Source organism: Schistocerca americana, chromosome 1 (assembly GCF_021461395.2).
Source record: "Schistocerca americana isolate TAMUIC-IGC-003095 chromosome 1, iqSchAmer2.1, whole genome shotgun sequence".
NCBI classification, from domain to species: Eukaryota; Metazoa; Arthropoda; class Insecta; order Orthoptera; family Acrididae; genus Schistocerca; species Schistocerca americana.
In genome coordinates, this window is record NC_060119.1 from 1,040,602,593 (window position 1) to 1,040,622,687 (window position 20,095).

Below are 20,095 nucleotides of genomic sequence, written 5' to 3' on the forward strand. Positions count from 1 at the left end.
TTTATTTTATTTTGTGAACCTCTATGTGCTACCAATTTCGGCATTATATTGATGTTATCTTCAGACCCCACTCGTCATAGTCGTAAAGGTCTCAGACTGTGTCGCCTGGCCACCAAGAGCTGTTGCAGGACGATTTGATTCACGGACCCAGTTATATGGCTCCTTCCGTGCATAACGATTTTACAACTATGACGAGTGGGGCCTGAGGATGGCATCAATACAATGCCGAAACTTGTAGCACACAGAAGTTCATAAAATAAAATAAATTTCTACAATACATACGGCTGTCGGTAAATTATTGAATCATGAACTCTACAGCTTGGATGCAGCACCTTCCGACTTCCATGTGTTTCACCCAATGAAGAATGCACTCCGCGGGAAGCAGTACGTGGAGATGGGGAGGTTTCTGATGCAGGAAGACTTTTGCTCCGACGTCGACCGGTGAAGTAGTACCATGTGAGCACACAGGCCCTCCCAGGAAGGTGGCGTAAGGCCGTCTCATTGAACGCAGATTGTTTTGGTAAACAGGGTCTTATAGCCAAAATAGTGGTGAATATTTTTATGTAGTGGAATTCTGAATAAAACCAACCTGCATTCAGAACTATATGTGTTGCATTACCCGTTGAACACCCTTCATTCAATTCTTCTAGGACCAAAGCTTTCATTTATATTTCGAAAATGTCCAGAGTGCTCTCCACCGGACTTACGACAAACATCCTATACTTTTGCGAGCATGTCCTGACTTACTGCTTTCTCTGCAGTTGCTAGGTTGCGTCTCAGTGCATCTAAAGTTGTTGAAAGAGGTGACACATAGGTGGGCTCTTTCATAAATCACCAGCAAAAAGTCCACATGCCGCGAGCTCACGTGGCGTTAGAAGTCAATGAGTCAGAGCAAAGTACCCAGGCGATAGTCAACCTCTTCCGATACTTTTGCAAGCGTACGGAGGGTTTGCTGTACTCATTGCTTCTTCTATGCTGCGCCACAGCTGATTCAACGCTGACTGAAGGGTAGGCACATACACCAAGTCACTCAATGTACCAAAAAAAAAAAAAAAAGTGCATATACCATCTGGCCGAGGCTTAAAGGTGCAATCCGAGATCCGTATGCCAGTTGTTTTCTATCCGTCACTGAGTCACCTCGTTGTTAAGAAATACTCGCGAAAAATTTCAGCAGGTAGTAGCGAATACTCTGTTCAAGAAACACAAGAGGAGGAGGTATGCTTGTTAAACGCTGGGGGATACGGGAAGATTTCAGTTAGATTTTCAGGCAGAGATCCCAAAATCAGATATTGGATTGGAAGACGTATCCAGGAACAGATGTAAACTCAGATGACAATTTACTAGTGACAAGAGTAGGCTGAAGTTTAAGAGACTAGTCAGAAACAATCAGAGCCCAAAAAAATGGGATACGTTAGTAGTAAGGAATAAAGAGGTGCGTTTGAAGTTCTCTGACGCTATAGATACTGCGATAAGGAATAGATCAGTAGGCAGCTCAGTGTTAAGAGGAATGGGTATCTCTAAAAAGGGCATTCACAGAAGTTGGAAAGGAAACCTTGGGTACAAAGAAGGTATCTGCGAAGAAACCAAAGGTAGCAGAAGAAATAATTCAGTTGATCGATGAAAGAAGGAAGTACAAACAAAAATGTTCAAGAAAACCCAGGAATACAGAAATACATGTCACTTAGGAATGAAATAAGTAGGAAGAGCAGGGAAGCTAAGGCTGCATGAAAGATGTGAAGAAATCGAAAACGAAATGATTCTCGGAGGGACTGACTCAGCATATAGGAAAATAAAAACAACTCTCTCTGAAACTAAAAGCAAGGGCGGTAACATTAACAGCCCAATGGGCAGCACAATGGGAGTACCATTGTTAACTGCAGAGGGGAGAGCGGATAGGTGGAAAGAATACACTGAAAGTCTCTGTGAGGAGGAGAACTTCTCTGGTGACTTGATAGAAGAAGACGCAGGAGTCGATACAGAAGGGATAGGGGATCTACTATTAGAATTAGAATTTAAAAGTGCTCTGGAAGACTTAAAATTAAATATGACAGAAGGGACGGGATTCAATCAGCATTTCTAAAATCACTGCGGGAAGTGGACACGAAATGACTATTCGAATTGATATGTAGAATGTATGAATCGGCGATATACCATCTGACTTTCGTAAAAACAGCATCCACACGATTCCGAAGATTGAAAGAGCCGACAAGTGCAAGAATTATTGCACAATCAGCTTAAACGTTCATGCATCCAAGTTACTGACAACAATAATGAACAGAAAAAGGGAAAAAAGAACTGAGGTTGTGTTAGATGACAATCAGTTTGGCTTTAGGAAGGGTAAAGGCATCAGCGAGGTAATTCTGACGCGATCGATAATGGAAGAAAAACTGAAGAAAAATCAAGACTCGTTCACAGGATCCGTCAACCTGAAAAAAACCGTCCGACAATGTAAAATGATGCAGGATGTTCAAAATTCTGAGAAAAATTGGGGGTAACCTACAGGGAAAGACGGGTAATATACAACACGTACAAGTACCAAATGGGGAAAATAAGAGTGCTTGAATTAAACAGGGTGTAAGACAGGGATGTAGTCTTTCGCCCCTACTGTTTAATCTATACATCGAAGAGGCAAAGACGGAAGTAAAAGAAAGATTGAAGAGAGGAATTAAAATTCAAGGTGAAGGGGTACCAGTGATAAGATCCGCTGATGACATTGGTATCCTGAGTGAAAGTGAAGATGAATTACATGATCTGCTGAATGGAATGAACAGTCTGATGAATACAAAATAAGGATTGAGAGTAAACCGAAGAAAGACGGAAGATATGAGAAGTAGCAGAAATGAGAACAGTGAGAAGCTTAACATCAGGACAGGTGATTACGAAGTAGATGAAGGTAAGGAATACTGTTACCTAGGCAGCAAAATAACTCATGATGGATGGAGCAAGGAGGACACTGGCAAAAAGGCGTTCCTGGCCAAGAGAGGGCTACTAGTATCAAACGTAGATCTTTATTTGAGGAAAAAATTTCTGAGAATGTACGTTTGGAGCACTATACTGTATGGAAGTGAAAAATGGATTGTGGGAAAGCCAGAAAAGAAGCGACTCGAAGCATTTGATATGTCAGCAGGTTACCTTCCATTCGGAAAGTGGGTGCACTCAGCGACTGTTATGTGAGTTATAAATTGTAGGGTGCAGCAATCAGTCGTCCTTTTTTTAGATTTTATCCCGCAATTCCAGATTTCGGCTAGCAGCTAGCCATTCTCAATGCACTGTTTCAAATTCTCAATGCATGTAAGTCCCTGTCGTTCGGACATCAGTCACAGTTCTCGAAGAACTGGATTTGCGGAATAAAATCTAGAAAAAGGCGAATAATTGCTGCACTCTACAATTTATTTATTTATTTTATTTATTTATTTATTGTTCCGTGGGACCAAATTAAGGACAAGTCTCCATGGTCATGGAACGAGTCAATACATGGAATTATAACACGATAGTAGAAACAGATAAAATGAAATATAAAAAACATATTCAGGCGATAAGCCATAAGCTTAAATAAAGAAAATCAACAATGTAACACTGGAATTTGCTTAATTTTTTAGCTCTTCCAGGAGCTCCTCGACAGAATAGAAGGAGTGAGCCATGAGGAAACTCTTCAGTTTAGACTTAAAAGAGTTTGTGCTACTGCTAAGATTTTTGAGTTCTTGTGGTAGCTTATTGAATATGGATGCAGCAGAATACTGCACTCCTTTCTGCACAAGAGTCAAGGACGTGCATCCCTCATGCAGATTTGATTTCTGCCTAGTATTAACTGAGTGAAAGCTGCTAACTCTTGGGAATAGGCTAATATTGCTAACAACAAACGACATTAAAGAAAATATATACTGTGAGGGCAATGTCAGAATTCCCAGACTATTGAATAGGGGTCGACAAGAGGTTCTGGAACTTACACCACATATAGCTCGAACAGACCGTTTTTGAGCCAAAAATACCCTTTTTGAATCAGAAGAATTACCCCAAAAAATAATACCATATGACATAAGCGTATGAAAATATGCGAAGTAGACTACTTTTCGTGTTGAACTGTCACTTATTTCAGTTACTGTTCTAACGGTACATAAAGCAGCATTTAGTTTCTGAACAAGATCCTGGACGTGGGCTTCCCACAACAGCTTACTATCTATCCGAACACCTAGGAACTTGAACTGTTCCGTCTCGCTTATAATATGCCCATTCCGTCTGATCAAAATATCGGTTCTTGTTGAATTGTGAGTTAGAAACTGTAAAAAGTGAGTCTTACTGTGATTTAGCATCAGATTATTTTCCACAAGCCACGAACTTATTTCATGAACTACATTTTTTGATATGTTTCAATATTACACACAAGATCCTTCGCTACCAAGCTGGTGTCATCAGCAAACAGAAATATTTTTGAATCACCTGTAATACTAGAAGGCATATCATTTATATAAATAAGAAACAGCAGTGGCCCCAGCACCGACCCTTGGGGAATGCCCCACTTAACAGTGCCCCATTGGGACTGAACATCACTACCACTCTCAGTATTGCGGAGAATTACCTTCTGCTTTCTGTTCTTAAAGTAAGAGGCGAACCAATTGTAAGCTACTCCCCTTACTCCATAATGGTCCAACTTCTGCAGTAATATTTTGTGGTCAACACAGTCAAAAGCTGTTGTTAAATCAATGAAAACGCCCAGCGTTCGCAACCTTTTATTTAATCCGTCCAAAATCTCACAGAGAAAAGAGAATATAGCATTTTCAGTTGTTAAACCATTTCTAAAACCAAACTGTACATGTGACAGCAAATTATGTGAATTTAAATGCTCCAGTAACCTTGTATATACAATCTTCTCGATAACTTTAGCAAACACCGATGGCATAGACATAGGTCTAAAATTGTCAACATTATCCCTGCCTCCCTTTTTATAAAGTGGCTCCACTACCGAGTACTTTAATCGGTCAGGAAACCGACCACTCCTAAAGAAAAAGTTACAGATATGGCTAAGTACTGGGCTAACATACATAGAACAATACTTCAGTATTCTGCTAGATACCCCGTCATATCCATGAGAGTTCTTGGTCTTTAGTGATTTAATTATTAACTCAATCTCCCTCTTGTCAGTATCATGGAGGAGCATTTCAGGTAACAGTCTCGGAACACTTTTTTCTAAGAGCGCTATGTGATTCCCTGTTGCGATTAGGTTTCTATTTAGTTCACCTGCTGTATTCAGAATGTGATTATTAAATACTGTACATATACGCGACTTATCATTAACACGGACATTCCCACTACGCACTGATTCTATATCCTCGACCTGTCTCTGCAGACCAGCCACTTCCTTTACGACTGACCATATGGTTTTAATTTTATCCTGAGACTTAGCTATTCTATCTGCATACCACATACTTTTTGCCTTCCTAATGACATTTTTAAGCACCCTACAATACTGTTTGTAATGGGCTGCTGCATTTAGATTTTGCCTGTTTCTAACGTTTTGATATAATTGTCACTTTTTTCTACAAGATATTCTTATCCCTCTAGTCAGCCACCCAGGCTGCCTGTTTGTGCTAATACCCTGTTTTGAACGTTCTAACGGAAAGCAACTTTCAAAGAGCACGAGAAAAGTCTTGAGAAAAGCATTATATTTATCGTAAACTGTATCAGCGCTATAAACATCTTGCCACTCTTGTTCCTTGATAAGGTTTACAAAGGTCTCTACAGCAACTGGATCAGCTTTCCTAAACAGTTGATAACTATTTAACATGTGTTGCAGCACAAAAATCTTTTAGAGTTAAAATTTGTGAATCATAATCTGAAAGGCCATTCACCTTTTTGCTAACAGAATGCCCTTCTAGTAATGAGGAATGAACCAAAATGTTGTCTATGGTTGTTCTACTGTTCCCTTGCACTCTCGTTGGAAAGAATATGGTTTGCATAAGATTATATGAATTGAGGTGGTCTACCAGCATCCTTTTCCTTGCACAATCACTTATACAATTAATGTTGAAGTCCCCACATATAACTAACTTTTTGTATTTCCTATAAAGTGAACCAAGAACCTCCTCTAGCTTTAGCAAAAATGTTGTGAAGTCGGAGTCTGGGGATCTATAAATAACAATAGTTAGAAATTTAGCTCCGTTAAATTTAACCACACCTGCACAACATTCAAACACCTTTTCAGTGCAGTACTTTGAAACATCAATTGACTCAAATGGGATGCCGTTTTTCACATACATGGCTACTCTTCCACACCGCAAAGAGCTCCTAGAAAAGCTGCCAGCCAACCTGTATCCTGGTAAAGTAAGCCTCTGATTTATCTCCTTATTTAAGAAGTGTTTAGATATACCAGTAATTTCAGAGTCAACATCTATAAGCAGTTCACTAAGTTTATCTCTAATACCTTGTATATTTTGATGAAATATACTAATTATCTCATTAATCGGATACCTAAGCTTTGTCGAACGTGGTTCCTTTGTTAGAGAGACTTCCCTTAAGCAGGAATACCTATCAGCAGATTTCAATCTAAAAAAGGTGCAGCTCTAACACCCACTACTGCAGGAATTTTCCCATGAGTGATCCCACCACCCCCACTTATGCTGTCGCCTATAAGCTTTGCCAACCTCCCCTTCCCATACCTGTTGAGGTGCAGGCCATGTCTAGTGAAACCCGTCCTGCTGATAGACTCCACCGACACCACTGAAATGTGACTCATGCTTTCTGTCATCAGCGCACCCCCAAGTCTCATGTTATTACGCCTGACGGCTGTATTAAGGTGAGGCCGATCCTGACGCTGAAACAGTTCCACGAAATGCACATTCGTGTTGCCAGTCTGAATGGCTATCTTTTCCAAGTCGCCATCTACGTCATACTATTACCAGCCCCACCCACAATCACTACCTGATCCTCTTTAGCAGAATCCCTACACAACCCCCCTATGTTAACACTCACCTGGGCCAATCCTGCATTAGGCTTCACAATGCTGGTGACCTGGTACTCACTCCCCAACACTTCCTGCAACTGCTGGCCTACACCTCTGCCATGAGAACTACCTAACAGCAGAACCTTCTTCTTCCTCTTCGACTTTGCAACTGCCCTAGCCACCGTAACTTCTGAGGTCTGCTGCATACTTCCTACATCTACAGCTACTAGAGATTCCTCTCCACTAGACTCTGACAGTTGGTCATATCTATTGCAAACACCAATAGGAAAACTATCTGAAAATCTTCTTCTCCTAGCAGATCTCTTGCCAACAGCCAGCTCCCATTCCCAAACCCCCTTCTCCCTCCTCATCCTATCTAGCTCCTCCTGTGCGTTTTTCAACTGCACCTGAAGGGCACAGATCTTACGCTCCTGCTCCTCTATCAACTTACTCTTGCTACATAATCTGCAGTTCCAGGAGAGAATCTCACCAGAATGCGCACTGGTTTCCCCACTGCATTCCCCACAGTGAAAATACTTCGAACAAGTCTCACACCGCAATCCACTACTCACGAACCTACGGCAAAGCCCACACTTCTCACTCATGGTAAAATTTTACACTTATTGAAACAAGAAAACTACTTATCTAAGTTCCGCTACTACAATAAGAAGATTTAAAAACCTGACTACAATAATCACAGACTTACTCTGCAAGGGAAGTAACTACTATTATTAACAGTATTAACGAACAACAAATGAGAATATAACAAAAGACTAATACAGAAAGAGAATCAAACGTCTACTGACACAGTAACGAAACTGAAAACAGTCCCCAAAAGGTTCTATTGAAATTATTTCACCAGAAAACACCAAGAACACCGGTTGAAGACTACTAAAGTTCCTAAATAAAACCACTATACACACACAATTAATTTGTACTTAGTTTTCTATGCGCCGCTACAGCTGCAACTGGTCAGCGCGGAATGTAAACACAGGTAAGAGGTTAAGTTGCTCGATACGAAACACTCACAAATATCAGGTCACAACACAAGAAAGGCAGAGGTGAATGAAGAAACCACTAATAAGTCACTTGCATAGCAAATAATATTACAAAAACCGGTTAAATATGTATCTGAAACCTAAAAATATATAAAAAGTTGAAAATTAGGTGGACTCTTAAGGTAACGAATGAGGAGGCTCTCTTCAGAACCGGCGAGGAGAAGAATATGTGGAAAACACTGACAACAAGAAGAATGGCTCTGAGCACTATGGGACAGCTGAGGTCATCAGTGCCCTAGAACTTAGAACTACTTAAACCTAACTAACCTAAGGACATCACACACATCCATGCCCGAGGCAGGATTCGAACCTGCCACCGTAGCGGTCACACGGTTCTAGACTGTAGCGCCTAGAACCAGCCCGCCACCCTGGCCGGCAACAAGAATAGTAGTACAGCAAATGGTTCAAATGCTCTGAGCACTATGGGACTTAACTTCTGAGGTCATCAGTCCCCTAGAACTTAGAACTACTTAAACCTAACTAACCTAAGGACATCACACACCAGACTGTAGTGCTTAGAACCGCTCGGCCACTTCGACCGGTGGTAGTACATCAGTTAAGTCATCAGGGAGTAATTTCCATGGTACAAGATGGAGGTGTAGAGGGTAAATAGAGGAACACAGAGATGGGAAAAATCCAGCAAATAATTGAGGACGTAGGTTGTAAGTGCTATTCTGAGATGAAAAGGTTGTCACAGGAGAGGAAATTGCGGCGGGCCACATCAAATCAGTCAGAAGACTGATGAAAAAAAAAAGTTGCCTGTAAAGTTCATGTGTGTGATCTTGCAGGAGGAGTGGAGGGTATTTACGCACAGCAAGTGAAAGTGGGAAAATGGACATAGGAGAAATACAGCTATGGTAGGAGCATTTCTTTTGACCAATAACGTCTGAATAAACTTGGAACAACTGGACAAATGTGGCCTCTGAATATTTTTTTTTTTTCATGCCTATAACACATTTTATCGCACTATTTGTAGCTGTGCCTTAAAGGATAACTAGTTTCACGATAAGCTCCACGACAAACTGTTTCGCATTTGGTTGCTTACCATAACGTTCCATCAGTTCTCATCACCCTGTTGCACCAGTATGATTCTATATGCATTTTTAAGATTGAATACCTTCAATCGTCCTGCACGGTTTGTAACTCCTGAGGAGGTCGCCCTGGACCTCGATGGTGCAAACCTTTGTGGCCACTGTGGCGCACCGTTTCTCATTCGTTGTTTATGGTGCAAGTTAATGGTTTGTTTTAAACATTTCTTGACTATCGACGATGTTCATTTTGTCCAGCTTGCCACAGAAGCTTGATCACTGCACCTCCAGAACAATCATCTTCTGTCACCCTTTTGATGTACATGGTGAGTTATTAGCAGCTAATGTACACTCCTGGAAATGGAAAAAAGAACACATTGACGCCGGTGTGTCAGACCCACCATACTTGCTTCGGACACTGCGAGAGGGCTGTACAAGCAATGATCACACGCACGGCACAGCGGACACACCAGGAACCGCGGTGTTGGCCGTCGAATGGCGCTAGCTGCGCAGCATTTGTGCACCGCCGCCGTCAGTGTCAGCCAGTTTGCCGTGGCATACGGAGCTCCATAGCAGTCTTTAACACTGGTAGCATGCCGCGACAGCGTGGACGTAAACCGTATGTGCAGTTGACGGACTTTGAGCGAGGGCGTATAGTGGGCATGCGGGAGGCCGGGTGGACGTACCGCCGAATTGCTCAACACGTGGGGCGTGAGGTCTCCACAGTACATCGATGTTGTCGCCAGTGGTCGGCGGAAGGTGCACGTGCCCGTCGACCTGGGACCAGACCGCAGCGACGCACGGTTGCACTCCAAGACCGTAGGATCCTACGCAGTGCCGTAGGGGACCGCACCGCCACTTCCCAGCAAATTAGGGACACTGTTGCTCCTGGGGTATCGGCGAGGACCATTCGCAACCGTCTCCATGAATCTGGGCTACGGTCCCGCACACCGTTAGGCCGTCTTCCGCTCACGCCCCAATATCGTGCAGCCCGCCTCCAGTGGTGTCGCGACAGGCGTGAATGGAGGGACGAATGGAGACGTGCCGTCTTCAGCGATGAGAGTCGCTTCTGCCTTGGTGCCAATGATGGTCGTATGCGTGTTTGGCGCCGTGCAGGTGAGCGCCACAATCAGAACTGCATACGACCGAGGCACACAGGGCCAACACCCGGCATCATGGTGTGGGGAGCGATCTCCTACACTGGCCGTACACCACTGGTGATCGTCGAGGGGACACTGAATAGTGCACGGTACATCCAAACCGTCATCGAACCCATCGTTCTACCATTCCTAGACCGGCAAGGGAACGTGCTGTTCCAACAGGACAATGCACGTCCGCATGTATCCCGTGCCACCCAACGTGCTCTAGAAGGTGTAAGTCAACTACCCTGGCCAGCAAGATCTCCGGATCTGTCCCCCATTGAGCATGTTTGGGACTGGATGAAGCGTCGTCTCACGCGGTCTGCACGTCCAGCACGAACGCTGGTCCAACTGAGGCGCCAGGTGGAAATGGCATGGCAAGCCGTTCCACAGGACTACATCCAGCATCTCTACGATCGTCTCTATGGGAGAATAGCAGCCTGCATTGCTGCGAAAGGTGGATATACACTGTACTAGTGCCGACATTGTGCATGCTCTGTTGCCTGTGTCTATGTGCCTGTGGTTCTGTCAGTGTGATCATGTGATGTATCTGACCCCAGGAATGTGTCAATAAAGTTTCCCCTTCCTGGGACAATGAATTCACGGTGTTCTTATTTCAATTTCCAGGAGTGTATATGCATTTTTAAGATTGAATACCTTCAATCGTCCTGCACGGTTTGTAACTCCTGAGGAGGTCGCCCTGGACCTCGATGGTGCAAACCTTCGTGGCCACTGTGGCGCACCGTTTCTCATTCGTTGTTTATGGTGCAAGTTAATAGTTTGTTTTAGTCATTTCTTGACTATCGACGATGTCCATTTTGTCCAGCTTGCCACAGAAGCTTGATCACTGCACCTCCAGAACAATCATCTTCTGTCACCCTTTTGATGCACATGGTGAGTTATTAGCAGCTAATATATTTCATGTCATAATTGTTAACACAACACTTTCAAATGGGTCTTACTAAAGACTGAACCTGCGAACTCGCACTCAAGGCGATCCTGATCAGTTTTGGATCGTTTAGTGTCTGTGCAATTTTGACCCTAAAAGTTTGTGACACCCCATATTGCTCAAGAGGCACAGCAGGTGCTTTTTTATTTATTTTTTAACCAAGCCATGATTTGTTGTGCCAGGAGGCGAGGGCAGCTGGCGGCAGTTCCTGACTCTGCCTAACATCCTGAAGGAGTTCAACCCGCGTCTGGTGGGCTACTCGCTCAACGACTCCCTGTCGCACCAGCACGCGTCGCAGTTCAACGTGGCCGAGGGCGGCGCCATGAGCCGCGACCTGCCATGGCAGGCGAACCTGCTCGTCCGGCGCATGCGCGCGCACCCCCAGGTCGACGTCAGCAGGCACTGGAAGGTGCGTCACCGGCTCCGCTTCCCCAACCTCTGTGTGCTCACCACTCAGTCACCTCATACGAAAGCCATTTCTTTTTTTTCTTCAAACTCTGATCGGTAGGAAAATTAAAATCACAGTGAGAATCCACTGAAGCTTTGCGCAGATGTGTTGTGAAATGTTTCTAGTATGCACAATTATCGCGTACCGTCGCACTTTCCAGTTCTGAGATCACAAAGAGCACATAAAGGTGCCTAGAAAATATTATCTCCTGCTAGACGTGAATTTCTGATGAGGTATTTCGCCTGATTTCATGCAACCTACATACTGTAACTGTCTTGCATTTCCTTCTGATGCATACTTCAGGGGCAATGAAGATTCTCCTGAAGCGTTTTCGGTGGGAAAGGTACCAACCATACAGCTGGGAGATGCCTCCCTGTGATTTTCATTTATTCGGCACGTCAACCGCTGGCTATGATGACGGTATTTTGGCGCAGACCAACGTAGGAAATTGGCGGAAATCAAGTGGCTGCGTTGTCTGACGAGGGTACTGGAAAGTTGATACCACGCTAGGATAAGTGTCCAAGTTGCAGTGGCGACTATGTAGAGAAGTAACTGGACGGTGAGGCTAAATGTTGCAAATAAAACACTTTTGAATTTCACTATGATTTCCATTTCTCGACCGATCGGATGGTTAAAAAACATAGCCCTCGTGTAATTTAGTGTTAAGCGACAATCTTAACGTCTCATTGTTTTTGACTGATCAAATATATCATCTCATGAGCCTTAAAGCCCTCGTTAGAAGTTTTAAATTATTAACTTCGGTGATGAGCTACACGATTAAGTCGTGTGAGCTGTTGGTGTTTGAGTGTGTGACAGTTATCAGGGGTATGACGTCAGACTGACGTCTTTGCGATTGGACTTCCAACTACTCCGTAACGTTGCGACTGTCTGGACCTAACAGTTACTGAATCGACGGTCGTCTCTAGTAGCATCCCTTCGTTGAACTCCAACTGCAGCAACAGTCAGATATTTGACGCTGTAGTCATTTGTGAGCTCCTAGGATACAGCCATAGGAGACCCTGCGATCAAATAACAGAAATTATTTTTTCCACAAATGATGTGCACTCATTATGTACTGACCAAATTGTCTCCTAGCCACCAACTAGGAGGTTAGATGATGATGCGTTGTGAAGATCATGTAGTTCCACACTCTAGATTCAGAACATCACTATGTACAAGAAATAAGCGCTATGCAATGAGAGTAAAGCTGCAATGAATTAATCAGATACGGAGATAAAGTACATTTGAATTAAAGGCAGTATATTTAACAAACAGGAAAAATTTACTCTCTGGATTGTCGAAGACAAGCTTACTTCAAGGGTGAGAAGTATGATGGCTTACTGAGTATCAATGACTAGCAGAATTTTACAAAAATCCTGAAATACAGCATTAAAGACGTGGAATCATTTCATTTAACTAGGAAGAAATCGGAGAGTAATTAAAACGAACCTGGGAAAAACTATTTTCTGGTGGAAATACGGAGAATAAACGAGATAAATTTTGATTGTAATTGTAGTGATTGTATTATAGTACAAGAAACAGCTTCATCAATTCACACGTTTCATACAGCTGTTGTGTTGTTGAACAACCATATAATGTGCTACGTACACTACATACATTATTTTCTATTTTTTTTATTCTTGTTACTTTGATGTTTCTTCCAGATGCGGACACCACTTTTTCGGGACATAGCATCGCTAGCCTAACTTACAAAATAGCTTTCACTTTTCACAGGAATGTTAATATATGAATTGATGTATGACTAAGATAGCCACTTGATGAAGGCGCCAGGCTGCCGAAATGTGTTGTGCTAATAAATATTAGACAGTAAAAGTAACTGGAGTTGAAATGTGCCATTCTATAAGTAATGCAATTCATGGCTTACTAGAACATCCTTTTCTGGGTTTAAATAAAAGTTGCTCTTAGAAGTAGATTATTGCTGTCTCTATGAAATAGCGTCCTGTTGTTTCACCAGCGAGTATGTCTTCATTATTATTTAAAACCTGTGATGGTAGTGTACACTGTTGGTGATTGCATTCGGTCGTGTTTCAATACATTATCGTGATTATCAATACCTTATCGTAATTATCATCTCCAAATAACAAACATCAATTACAAATTATGGGTGAGCAGGTTTTAAACTACTTTCTCGTGGAATGTGTTTTTAATAAACATGACATTACAATATGCGGTACTATTCCATAGTTTTTATGGAGTCCCAGCAGTCCCCCGTGGGCCAATACAATAATACTCAGTTATCATAGTGTGCTGTTCCCAAATCCTTCAACAAGGAAAAAGTTATATCTATTTTTAACAAAAGATGTATAGCGGAGGTCCGGAAAAGCAGTGGTTTCTTCGATAGGGCCACATTTTCTACCTGGTCGACGTACTGGCCGTTCTACCTGGTCGACGTACTGGCCGTGTGTACGTTGACTTCCTGCAACATAAAGCTAATAGACTATTTGGATGGCATTTTTTATGATTAAAGGATTGGTATGTGGTACATATACGACGTTGAGTCGGCACGTTTTCGTGTGGCTACTCGGAAAAATCTACCACAAATCTTCGACAAGTGTATCGGTCGTGCCACCCCCAATTTAAGCCCACTGGATTTTTGTTTGTGAGGATATTTAAAGGTTTTGGAGCATTACTACCCTTTTCGTAGTGTCGATGGGCCGTGCAAAAGCATTAGTTATAGTTGTCAATTCATTCAAAACGTGTCTGGGATATTTGAAAGTGTACAGGCATCGACGAAGAGATCTGTTGATGCCAGCCTTCATGTGAACGATGGCCGTGTGGAACCCTTATTGTAATGTGCTTGTCCTTAAGTGCATATCTGCAGCAGGTATGGTCGAGGACTCTGGTATAAGGTTTCATATACCCAGTGGTAACTCATCACATCGGAGAAACCGTTGGTCTTAGGACCTGTGTTCAGTAGGATTATTTGCTTGTTTCATTGTTGTCCTGTAGAAGATTTGGATAACTGCATGACAAAAGAAGATATAGCAGAGGATGAGACAAGGTTTTGTGTATTCAACAATAATAAATTCATTCTGCTGGTTGTTGAGCTCCGCTGTTGTGGATTATATTATTTCTGTGGATTACATTATTTTAAGAAATGCAGCAACCAGCCCGATTTGTGAATTTTTATTTATACCAATATGCGTCCCGGTCTTTCACCCTTCTTCAATTGGCGTAATGCATATTTGAATTGTCAGTAAGTACATCGTTAAAACATCAAAGCAGTTTAGTTGCTGGCTTTCTACTGCTTCTTGTTCCTCCAATTTTCGTATTTACAGATGCGCCACAAACACTTTTTGACTTGTATCGTGTAACAGAACAGTGCACTATCCGCCATGTTGCAGTCGGCATAATTAAACAACAAAAAATTCTCTGGTTGCTGTACTTCTTGAAATAATAAGTTTTATAGATTCCATATACGAGGGTTGGAACTTTAATAATGCCAACTATTTATTGCAGCTCGCAAAAAAATAGAAACATGTTTCAAAGTTTTATTGACCTTTAAAGTAGTCACCAGCATTGTGTATAATCCGTTGCCAGCAGCGTGGAAGTCGTAGGATACTCTTAGCCAGTTGTGTTGACAGTTCGAGCGGCGAGGTCTGTCGCCCCACGAATTTGTAGCAGTTCTGAAGCGAATGCCGTGAAGTGTTTCCTTCAGTTTAGAAATCTAGTTGAACTTACGGGGGCTTGAGTCTGGGGTGTGCAGTAAATGGTATAGCACTTAGCAGTCCCATCAGTCAAACAAATCAGTAACAGCTTGCCCTGTACGTGCTTGAGCATTGTGCTGCAAAATGATGGTCAGGTCCTGCAGAAAGTGTCATCACTTCTGTCTGATGACTACTCTGAAGATTAGTAAAACTTTGAAACGCATATCTATTTTGTACGAGCTGTAAATAAATAGTTGCCGCTATTAAAGTTCCAACTCTCGTATTTTTTAAGTTTGTATGGGCTAGATCTTCAGAAGGTGTAAGAGGACAGTATCGGAGGAGGAGGAGGAGATTACTGTTTAACGTCCCGTCGACAACGAGGTCATTATAGACGGGGCACAAGCTCGGATTAGGTAAGGATGGGGAAGGAAATCGGCCGTGCCCTTTCTAAGGAACCATCCCGGCATTTGCCTGAAGCGATTTAGGGAAATCACGGAAAACCTAAATCAGGATGGCTGGACGCGGGATTGAACCGTCGTCCTCCCGAATGCGAGTCCAGTGTGCTAACCACTGCGCCACCTCACTCGGTAAGAGGACAATATTATTTTAATTATAGTGCTAATGTAAAAAAAAACTATTTGGTATCCCGATGTTGAAGTTATTATACAAAGAACCGAAAGTATTTTCCTACAGCACTATTAAGGTGACACTGATTTTACAAACAATATAGACCATTGCAAAAAAAGGAGGAGTCATTGCGAGTTCAGATCAAGCACGTTCCATCTACAAGTGTAATGAGTAGCTGTAACAATGAAACAAAAGGAATGGTGCTCCTGCATACAGATCCAGTATATTCCAAAAGAGTGTTCAGTAGTTACACCGTCGAACAAATGTGGAGACAGACACGAAACACAGTGAAATGTTTTGTTACAGATGGTAACGATACTGATCGGTGGCAACGACTTCTGCATCGACATGTGCTACGAAGGCAAGGCGGCCGGCGCGGTCGAGAACCACCGCCGTGAGTTGATGGAGACTCTGGACTACCTGCGGGCCAACCTGCCGCGTACCATCGTCAACCTGGTGGTCGCTCCTCGCAAGTATCCGACTTTGCTTCTCCTTAAGACGTCACGTAACACATGCCTTCGTCCTCTCGTGCGGTTGATTCATGAATACCTACCTCTCACATGGCAACAAAAAGACACACGACGATGACACATGAGGGCGTGCTGAAATGCAATGTATCAGAAATTTTATGTAAAAGCTCTTAAAGATTTTTTAATTAAACGAACGTTATTAACATTCTACATCTTTTTCTGCATGTCTACATATTTATTTCACAACATAGTCACTCCGGCGATGAACACATTTCTCTAAACGAGAGACCAGGTTTTTGATGTAGTTACTGTAGAATGTTTGACTATGTTCACAGAACCACAACTTCATCTCTGCTTCTACCGCTTCATCACTATCAAAGGGAAGTCGTCGAAGGTATTCTTTAAATTTTAGAAGCAGATAAAAACGTATAGGATCGCATAGGGGCTGTATGTAGGATGATAGATGATTGTGAACCCATGACGTCGGATTACATAAACAAATGTAATGTATTGCGAATACATAGAAAGAAGGATACTTTATTGTATGATTATATGATAGCGGAACAAACACTGGTAGCAGTTACTTCTGTAAAATATCTGGGAGTACGCGTGCGGAACGATTTGAAGTGGAATGATCATATAAATTTAATTGTTGGTAGCGCGGGTGCCAGGTTGAGATTCATTGGGAGAGTCCTTAGGAAATGTAGTCCATCAACAAAGGAGGTGGCTTACAAAACACTCGTTCGACCTGTACTTGAGTATTGCTCATCAGTGTGGGATCCGTACCAGATGGGTTGACGGAGAAGATAGAGAAGATCCAAAGAAGAGCGGCGCGTTTCGCCACAGGGTTATTTGGTAAGCATGATAGCGTTACGGAGATGTTTAGCAAACTCAAGTGGCAGACTCTGCAAGAGAGGCGCTCTGCATCGCGGTGTAGCTTGCTATCCAGGTTTCGAGAACGTGCATATCTGGATGAGGTATCGAATATATGGCTTCCCCCTACTTATACCTCCCGAGGAGATCACGAATGTAAAATTAGAGAGATTCGAGCGCGCACGGAGGCTTTCCGGCCGTCGTTCTTCCCGCGAACCATACGCGACTCGAACAGAAAAGGGAGGTAATGACAGTGGCACGTAAAGTGCCCTCCAACACAAACCGTTGGGTGGCTTGCGGAGTATAAATGTAGATGTAGATTGTTGCGGAAGTCGCAGCCTTCGCGTGTGGTCTGGCATTTTCATGCTGAAGGAGAGGGTGCTCCGTGTGTGAACGAACTCTTCGAATTCGAAAATCGGTTACAGCTCTCTGTTTCACACGCAGCGACATAGTTATGTTATACACCGCCATGTTATACGCTCTAGCGGCAGGGGGCTGCAAATATGTCGACTTGACGTACAAAGATTTAGAATGTTAATAACGTTTGTTTTATTTAATAATACTTGAGAATTATCATATAAGGAATTCGGAGGCTTTACTTTTCAGCACGCCCTCGTACACTACTGGCCATTAAAATTGCTATACCACGAAGATGACGTGCTACAGACGCGAAATTTAACAGACAGGAAGAAGATGCTGTGTTACGCAAATGATAAGCTTTTCAGAGCACTCACACAAGTATGGCGCCGGTGGCGACACCTACAACGTGCTGACATAAGGAAAGTTTCCAACCGATTTCTCATACACAAACAGCAGTTGACCAGCGTTGCCTGGTGAAACGTTGTTGTGATGCCTCGGGTAAGGAGGAGAAATGCGTACCATCACGTTAAAGACTTTGATAAAGGTCGGATTGTAGCCTATCGCGATTGCGGTTTATCGTATCGCGACATTAATGCTCGCGTTGGTTGAGATCCAGTGACTGTTAGCAAACGATGGAATCGGTGGGTTCAGGAGGGCAATAAGGAACCGCGTGCTGGATACCAACGGCGTCGTATCACTAGCAGTCGAAATGACAGGCATCTTATCCTCATGGCTGTAACGGATCGTGCAGCCACGTCTCGATCCCTGAGTCAACAGATGGGGACGTTTCCAAGACAACAACCATCTGCACGAACAGTTCGACGACGTTTGCAGCAGCATGGACTATCGCTCGGAGACTGTGGCTGCGGTTACCATTGACGCTGCATCACAGACAGGAGCGCCTGCGATGGTGTACTCGACGACGAACCTGGGTGTACGAATGGCAAAACGTCGTTTTTTCGGATGAATCCAGATTCTTTTTACAGCATCATGACAGTCGCATCTGTGTCTGGCGACATCGCGGTGAACGCACATTGGAAGCGTGTATTCGTCATCGCCATACTGGCGTATCACCCGGTGTGATGGTATGGGATGCCATTGTTACACGTCTCGGTCACCTCTTGTTCGCATTGACGGCACTTTGAACCGTGGACGTTACATTTCAGGTGTGTTGCGACCCGTGGCTCAACCCCGTATTCGATCCCTCCGAAGCCCTACATTTCAGCTGGATAATGCACGACCGCATGTTGCAGGTCCTGCACGGGCCTTTCTGGATACAGAAAATGTTCGACTGCTGCCCTGGCCAGCACATTCTCCAGATATCTCACCAATTGAAAACGTTTGGTCCATGGTGACCGAGCAACTGGCTCGTCACAATACGCCAGTCACTACTCCTGATGAACTGTGGTATGGTTTTGAAGCTGCATGGGCAGCTGTACCTGTACACGCCATCAAAGCTCTGTTTGACTCAATGCCCTGGCGTATCAAGGCCGTTATTACGGCCAGAGGTGGTTGTTCTGGGTACTGATTTCTCAATTGCGTGAAAATGTAATCACATGTCAGTTCTAGTATAATATATTTGTCCAATGAATACCTGTTTATCATCAGCATTTCTTCTTGGTGTAGCAATTTTAATGGCCAGTAGTGTATTTCCCACTGAAGTGGCGAAACATCTCAACGCTTGCACCAAGGTAAGATGAACGTCTTTTCTAGTTTGTTACAACACAGACAAAAATTAAGCTCAGCCCGTTGTTGCTTTACACATTAGGGGGAGCCACCCGCAGTCAGGAGATGTCGCTGAATATCCTGAATAAGCGGCACTGGTTGAGGCGTCGGGGTAATTCGACCAGAGCCATCGTCTGAGAGTCGATGCGCAACTCGCTAAAGTTGCGTCAAAAAAAAAGTCTTGCACTAGGCTACCGAACAATCCAAGACGGAGTCTCTTGGCCAAAAATGCAATACTATCCTTTCATTTCATCGTCTGAAGAGTCGATTTCCTTTGGGGATTCATTAGTGCCCTGCTACCAATTGCATATGAGCAACGGTTACGATATAACCCCTCAAACTGCACGAAGATTACCCATGAAGCTATCACGTACCATTTCCTCCCTAGTTTTTCGTGGACTCTCTAGGGTAACAGGCATCTATGCCAGCATAATGTGTGCAATAGACGGTTACATGGGCGTGTCGATGTTTGCACGTTACACGATGCGAGATAACATGCTGGGTACTCCCTATCAAAAAGTCCTCAATCCAGTCTCAAATTTCACTTGATACACCACATGATAGTACTTTTGACAATAAGTGTAAGGGTGGTACTGAGTCAAATGCTGCTCAGAAATCAAGAAATACTTCATCTACCTGACCTCCTTCGTCCGAATTTTTCAATATGTCGTGTGACAAAAGTGTGAGTTTGGTTTGATCAAATGGCTCTGAGCACTATGGGACTTAACATCTTAGGTCATCAGTCCCTTAGAACTTAGAACTACTAAAACCTAACTAACCTAAGGACATCACATACATCCATGCCCGAGGCAG

General features: G+C 43.3%; 1 protein-coding gene across 1 annotated transcript in view; it reads left to right on the top strand.

The window, feature by feature from the left end:
* Window positions 1-20,095, top strand: part of LOC124549402 (phospholipase B1, membrane-associated-like) — a 147,717-nt gene that overhangs the window by 81,361 nt on the left and 46,261 nt on the right. Inside the window, exons 4-5 of the mRNA XM_047125242.1 lie at window positions 11,294-11,520; window positions 16,161-16,323. Of these exons, the coding sequence (XP_046981198.1) occupies window positions 11,294-11,520; window positions 16,161-16,323 (390 nt within the window). The remainder of the gene's footprint in view (window positions 1-11,293; window positions 11,521-16,160; window positions 16,324-20,095) is intronic.